Raw genomic sequence first — 7,537 nt, 5'->3', positions numbered from 1 at the left:
CGCGTACCGCCCGGGCTGCACCGAAGCACCGCCGTCCTGGGGTGCCGCCCCCTCCCCCAGCTCCCCAGCGACCACCCCTCCATTGTCCCTGCACGGCTGATGCGTGCGCTGTCTGGGGCTCCCGCCAGCCGCAGTCCGCGACGCCAGGGCCAGAAGAAAGCGCGCGAAAGGCGCGCTCCCTGCTCGGGCGCACGCGGCGACCGCCGCCCTCCGCCGCTCACTGCAGCATTTCGCGCGCTCGCGCCGCGCCCCTACCCTCCTGTCCTCATTTGCATATCCCACGGTCGCGACCAATCGGGGCTCGTCTCTCTCGAAGCGGATGGCTTTTGCCTGAGAGGAAAGGGAGTGGCTGGCGGCGCATGCGCCTCGGTGGCCGGCTTGAACCGAGGCTTTTATTGCTGTAGTTTATTTCCACCTCCTTCCCTCCTGTTCTCTCTCCCTCTTTCTCTGTCTCTCTCTCTCTCTTTATTATTTTTCCGCCCTAGCTGGGGCTGTGTTGGAGAAGAGGAAGAAAGAGAGACTGACGATTACATTTGTCCCTTAACGTTCCTGAAATTTGCTGCTAGGAAGACCAGCTAAGCGGTTGCACCGTTTTCAGTTCTGCAGGAAAAAACAAAAAACAAACCCAAGTCCCCTTCCTGGCAATTTTTGCTTAAAAGCTGCCTTCTTGAAATTATTTTTTTCCCAGGAGAGAGATGTCTTATCAGGGGAAGAAAAATATTCCACGCATCACGGTGAGTTTGGGACTTGGGAAATCTGCAGTAGGCCAGCAACCTTTTGGGGCACAGAACGTCCAAGGAATTTTCAGAAAGGAGAGGGAGAGTGACCCAACTTTTTTTTTCCTTCTGTTGCTAACAGAGGCAACGGCGGTGGTGGCGATGGTGGTGGTGGGAGACGCGGCGAGAAAGGATTATAAACCATAGCATATGCAAGGCATTAAAATAGGAACGTGAGTGCATGAAGGTGGCCTTAGGTAGCGCGCCGGGTCCGCGGTATCCCTTTTATTGTCAGCGCGAGATGCTGCAGCGCTGGCCGGCGGGGTGTAAGCAAATGGATGCCAGATTGAATATGCATGGTTGAAGCTCGGATATTGTTCTCCGGGCTGCGTGCTGCGAGGCTGGACTCCTGAATCCGCGCTGGGGAGATGGGGAAATGGATCCTCCCAGCGACTCCCGCCCCCTCCATAAAGGGTTTTCTGGAGCCTTCTCTGGCTCCTTTAGAAAAACGAGCGGGTTTCTGCCCAGAGGCGTGATGACAGCACAGGGATGCTGAAAAGGGCAGGGTGTACCGGAATGATGTGGAAACGCGAAGGGAAAACGGGGACGTGGAGATGAGCAGAGGAGGAAGGCGGGGGCCGAGCGGGGGCTTTTTGTTGACCCCCCGGGTTTTTGGTGGCCCTGCCTGTGTGCTCGCCCTCTGGTTTGGGGCTGGGGCCCTGGCAGGCTCTGGGCTCGCCTTCTCGGTCCTTCTGCCTCCTTCACCGCCGGCGAGGCGTCCGTGTTGGCGCATACAAAGCGGGCGGGCAGGGTGGGCGCTGGGGACCTCGGCGAGCTGGGCTGGGGAGGTAATGGCGCTGCGCGACGCGCGAGCAGATGGCCCGGCCGGCCAGACAATGATCGCAGCGGCCGGAGGTGTAGGCGCGGTTGTGGGGCCTAGGATTGTTAGTTCGTAAATCACGAGGGAGACGTCTGTGCAGTGACTTCGCGATGCTTCGGGGACGAACCCAGGATTCGCGCGCCCACCCTCTTCCCGACTTTTCCAGGATAATCTCGTTAGTCCCAGTCTCTGCATCCCCAGAGAGATCCCAGGGAGGGAGGAATGCCAGGGAAATTCATTGTTACATAATGATGTGCATTACAATTGCAGCCGACGAGCCGATTCCCGGGTGGAACCGAGGGCCGAGGCCGAGATCTAGAGAATCTTTGAAACGGCCAGGATGCATGTTAGGCTGGGTCCGAGGGCGGGCTTTTGCTCGCGTTTCCCCCTTTTCGCCACCGGCGCCCGGTGTTCCTTGCCAAGCACAAGGGCACACCCGTTCGCAGGAGAGAGATGTGGGGACGAAGGCACAGGGGAGGGGGCGTGTGCTGGGCGGATTTTCCAGCTGAGCTGGGTGCTTCTGCAGTGAGGGTGGGTATCTCGAAGAGCTGGGCCCGACCGTAGATGCTCCCCGCGCTGGAGCGAACAGTGGTGAGTCTGGAGAGCAGATTTTCAGCACGGCTCAAATCCTTTGCTGTCTTCGTGAATGAACCAAGGCAGTTTCGTTTTGACAGTGGAAAAAAAATTTTTAAAAGCAAACAATCAACAAGACCAATTTTTAAAAGAGCGCCCCCTCTATCCTTTGAAAAAAAAATCTGGCTGCATTATCATAGGACCTATAGTGTGGTGTCCCTCCCTCCATCAGCTTGGCCAGCCTCTTATGTAAGAGCCTTCTGGAAGGCACTGGAGTGAATGGGACTAGGATGTGTCGATTTTTTTTCTTGTCATGGTATTGGCTGGGGGGAATTCAAGGTGATGGCTGAGACAGGTACTGCAGGGTGGCAGGTGGGGAACGCCATGGCTGCTGCTTGCCTCCTGGGGGATATTTACCCTGTGAAAGCGCAGAGATCTGGTAAAAAAGTCAAGAACATTCTAGGCAGAGGAAGATGTGCTGGGTCAGGTGACCTAGGCAAGTGTCTTCACTTTAGCCTCAGTTTCATTATGTGTCACAGGAATAGCATCTGGCCCCTTGTACCTCACCGATTTGTTTTATGATCCCTATGGCCCTGATATACGTGGCAGGATTTTGTAAAGGTCTTCACATTGACCTTACACAGGTGCAGGAATTATTGTTGACAATTCCCCTGCAGCTTTCCAAAGTCTACATCAGGAAGGACCCAGCGGTGTCCAAAAGTGAAATGATCTTGTTTTTCAGTGTGTTAGAGAAACAATAAATACTTTCTAAACCCAGGTGTGTGCGTGTATGTGTAACAGCATCTGTTTTTCCTTGCTCTCCATTGGCTTATATATTTTTAAAAGATTTTATGTGACTCCCTTTTCTCGATAGCTGCTAGACATAAGTAGCATTTGCTGAGAATATTGTTTTGTAATCGAATTTTAACCATTGTCAAAATGAATGCCATTCTTTGTGTTGTGTATTAAAACGGCAGTATTCGGTTCAACTTGTCTGATTTAAACCCAGTCTGAAATAATACAGGTGCATATTTACTGAGCATACACTTTTAACATGGCTTTCCCTTAGCAGCCTGTGGAATAGTGATGAGTCATAATGTAGCATTTTTGTTACATTCTTGGCTCTTGTACCACTTGTCCCTTTATTTCTTCTTCTTCTTCTTTTTTTTTTTTTTTGCAAATACCACCAATTAAAATATAAGCCCATCAGCAATCTGTAGTGATGTTAGATTTTAGAATTTGCTGTCTCATATACTCTGTCATAAAACTTTTTTCTTAAGGACTCAGTTACAATGATGTATTTTTTGTAGGTTTCTTTTCCTTCCTTTTTGCTACACTTGCTGTGATTTACCTCAAAGATCAATGAAGATATAAAGGGCATGGTGATTTGCAACTTTGTTACAACTGAACCTAGTATGTTTGTATAACGTATCCCAGGGCGACAGACTTTTGCTCAATTTTCCTTGACATAAACCTTGCCAAGATGTGGCTTTCCTATACGTGGGTGTATTTTTTTTTTTTTTTTCTTAGATGAGGTTTAGCCAAAAGCCATATACAAAGTATCTTCCTTATAGGAAATGTTTTTACCACTCAGCAATGGGAACTCCCCCCACCCTCCAGTCATCAATGGGAGCTCCCCCCCCCTTTTTTTTCTTTCAGGTCTAATTGAAAGAGATGTGCATTTATCTAGAATAAGCTTTGATCTTTGCCAATGTGTTGTGACTCACCAGATGACTAGGTTGCTCCCTACAGGTTTACCTTTGTCACCGAAACTTCCCCCAATTGCCTCATTTTGACTGTCCCTTTTGAATGGTGAACGTGCCTCCTTAGCTTGTGTATCTTAGTACCTGTGTTTCTCGTGAGTTAGTGACCTCTTACTACGTCTTTGTTTCAGAGTGATCGTCTTCTGATCAAAGGAGGTAAAATTGTTAATGATGACCAGTCGTTCTATGCAGACATATACATGGAAGATGGGTTGATCAAGTAAGTCTAACTCTTCATATAGAGACACTTTGCATACCTACCAGTATCACCAAAGGTTAGCTTCCATTCACACACTCATGACCAGGCTAGAATGACATGAAGAGTGACCAACTTAGTATCTGTTTTTAAACCCATTTTGAATGATGGAAATCAGTGATTTGAAAGCTCAGATTTAGGGAATTCAAAGCAATAAATTATATGCCCACCCATTTCAATATGCATTATGTAATTTACTATTTTTAAATGAGGTGACACAGTATCTTCCTGTTGCCAGCTCAGATACTTGGTTTGTGATATGTTGACTACATTAAAGATTTCCTAGAATGTAGTCCGGGATGGCTTGCCCAGACAAAGGAGACAGAAGTGGGATATGGCCTCTTCTATAAAGATAGCACATTTATTTCCTTGAGCTAGAATCCAAGTTGCAGAGGCCAAAGAAGGGTAGCAAGTTAATTACCAAGTAGCACAGACAAATTACTGCCTAACCCTGGGGGAATTTTAGGTTTCATTCTTTAAGTGGCAACTAGTACAAATAAGATCTGTTTATTGTGTGTGATGTTACAATGGGGAGATACCAAGCTGTTACTTTAGAGGGTTAAGGGGGCTGAATACATACTGAATACATAGTATTCTCATGCTCTTTCTACTGGGATAGCTCACAGGGCTCTGGAGAAATAACACATCTGGTATAGCCAAACATTGCAGCAAATGACATTTTTTTTTTAAAAAGCAGCATTCATCAAGAGCTGGTAGCTAACTGGTCGAGAGGAGTGGAAAACTGGGGTGGACACGACTGTTGCCTGAAAGCTCACGCCCTGATTTATGAACCTAAAATAGTCTGAACATTTCCACATTTAATGTTTTCTCCATGTGTGTTTGCTGTGACAGTCTCAGCTCTGGTCTCTCAAATGCCATAACTTTCCTGTTCCATTTCCCCCTATTGCAAGGCGGCACGATCTGGTCTAGCAGAGAGACACTGGCCTAGAAATGTCTTTCACGGGCCTCTCTGCTATTTTTGGTCGTCACTAATTTGTTCTAGAATCTCAGCAACTCTTCCTCAATGAATATGCTTTAAAAAAAAATTGGTAGAAATATATGATAAATATATATATATTTTTTAAATTGGAAAGGACTCAGTGTCTCTCAACATAATGAATATTCATTTTTCTGCCTTTATAATCTAATTTGAGCAGATGCTTCCAAATTTTCAAATCATTGCAATCCACAGTGTTCACTGATTTTGGCTTTGTTTTGTTCTATTCCCACCCTTCAACCCCTATCTTTTCTCCAGTGAAAAAGGATATCCTGAAAATAAGTGTTTGGAAAGTACATCTGGAGAAAACTGCTATAGGAGAATTAGCTCAACTGTGCTGTAAAGAAAGTTTAGTGACTTTTCATGTAAATATCTTTGGGCGTGGTTATCATTTGATCTTAGGAGTTTCTTGGTAACTAAATCTCTTTGAATGGGGCCTCTGTTACCTTATTTAAATTTTGCTCTCTAGTATATTCTGCTTTGTCTTTTGGTTGGGGTAGGGAGTGGGTAGTGTTTCTATTTTGAATAATAACCATAATCCGAAATGCCCATAGCTCACTGGAGAACGGTTTGTAGATTAATGAGAGTAGATGTCAGATCCCATTTCATTCCACTGCAATCCTTATCACTGCCCCTGTTTATTTAGGCAAATAGGAGAAAACCTGATTGTTCCAGGAGGGGTGAAGACCATTGAAGCCCATTCCAGGATGGTGATTCCGGGCGGAATTGATGTCCATACACGTTTCCAGATGCCTGACCAGGGGATGACATCCGCTGATGACTTCTTCCAAGGAACCAAGGCATCCCTGGCCGGAGGAACCACCATGATCAGTAAGAGGCTCACACCTCACCACTGTGGGGATCAAAATCATATGTGTTGTTTGGTTTTTTTCTTTCTGAATCTGGCTAAACGGAGCATCAGTTTGATCTGCCGAAAAAGGGGACATCTTATTTCTTTATGCTTGTTCTCTGTCAAATTTCAAGTTGTTCAGTGGAACCAGAGAATATGATTCTAGGAAATTTTGGTTAGAAAGGAGGAATGGCTTCTTTCTCTGCTTGAGGGTTTTCCTTGGCCCATAAAGGTGATTTGGTTGTGAAAACACAGGATTCAGAGTCCTCGTCAAGGCAATGAGTTTTGAGCCTTTGGTCCTAAGGATTTGATTTTGATTTTTAAAAAAGTTCCTAAGGGTATTTCTTTTCAGAATGAATCTGGGGTGCTGCAAAGGAAATGTTGACCCAGGAACCTCTGTTCCACAGATGAGGAACTCAAATGGGGGGGAGAGATACTTTCTAGCCCAAGTTTGATATAAAAGGAATTGGACAACCCTGCCTGGAGAGGGAGCCACACATAATAATTGTCCTTTAGTTATGAACATTCTTGCATGCACAGCCAGTTTCCCTGGTTGCTCCATAAATGTCACAGCGAAGGCTTTGTGATTTTTGTCAGCCAAATCTAAGCTGTATTCACTGGACACAGGACACGTGCTTGTGTTTGCTTGTGAATTATCAGATCCCACAGTGTGCCTATGGACTGTCCTTTGACGGATGTCATTTTGTTTTTGAAGTGGTGGTCAAGCTGCACCATGACGGCTCAGATGTATTCATATATTTAAAAAAATAGATTTTATCCAAGAGTGAGAGTCTATAACATAGAGTCTGTTGTACATGAAAAGCTAACAGTTTGGTTCAGAAGAGGGTCTAAGTCAGCGGTTCTCAACCTGTGGGTCGTGACCCCTTTTTAACAATGAAAATACATTGCAGCATGAGGAAGGTTGAGAACCACTGGTCTATGTAGAAATAATTGAGCTATTTCTGCTTTAGAAAAACCTGTCTTGCTGGTTACTTTTTCAGAGTGATTTCTTTTTACCTCTGTGGTCTTTCTGGAAGCTTCTTTTTTCTTTAAATCTTGCTTGAGCTAGAGGACTGTGCCCCTGCCCTCCCCCTCTCCACTGACCCCCTCGGCTCCCCTGCATTTTAAATTACTCATTCACCCTCAGGTGTCCTCTCTGTGTTCAGTGTCTGAAGCATTAGGGACAGTTCCCTCCTGCCCAGCTTCCTGTCACTAAGGAGAAAAGACTCCAGGTGAGAAAAGCCTCCAGGTGTGAACCTGGTGACTTTGGTCTTGTTCCGGGCAGGCTGCCCTCTGACCTGTGGGAGCCATTCCTAAGGGGGCCTTTGTGCATACCCTGGGACTCAGCTACTTGACCAGCTGTCCCTTTGTCACTTGTGGGCATTTCTGCTCCTTCTCCAGGATAGCCTGTGGAGTGACAGCTCTTGGGCTGGAGAGCACAGACTGCTTAGTGTCAGCTGAGAAGGCCAAGTCTAGGTGCCGATCTGCCTCAGTTTAGAGGT

General features: G+C 46.5%; 1 protein-coding gene across 2 annotated transcripts in view; it reads left to right on the top strand.

Annotated features, from left to right (window-relative positions):
• The window catches only part of DPYSL2 (dihydropyrimidinase like 2), a 102,059-nt gene that overhangs the window by 34,047 nt on the left and 60,475 nt on the right, over positions 1-7,537 (top strand). Inside the window, exons 1-3 of one of the 2 annotated variants that reach the window (XM_012807729.2) lie at positions 358-734; positions 4,064-4,152; positions 5,832-6,016. In XM_012807729.2, coding sequence (XP_012663183.1) covers positions 696-734; positions 4,064-4,152; positions 5,832-6,016 — 313 coding nt within the window. In that variant the 5' untranslated portion in view covers positions 358-695. Of the gene's footprint in view, positions 1-357; positions 735-4,063; positions 4,153-5,831; positions 6,017-7,537 lie in introns of those variants that run through there. The other variant, XM_003793951.3, reaches the window with a different exon arrangement.

The sequence above is a fragment of the Otolemur garnettii genome, unplaced genomic scaffold, assembly GCF_000181295.1.
Source record: "Otolemur garnettii isolate 467f Iridium unplaced genomic scaffold, OtoGar3 scaffold00074, whole genome shotgun sequence".
NCBI lineage: Eukaryota > Metazoa > Chordata > Mammalia > Primates > Galagidae > Otolemur > Otolemur garnettii.
Note: the sequence above shows the minus strand (reverse complement) of the source record. Positions and strands in the feature narration are given on the sequence as shown.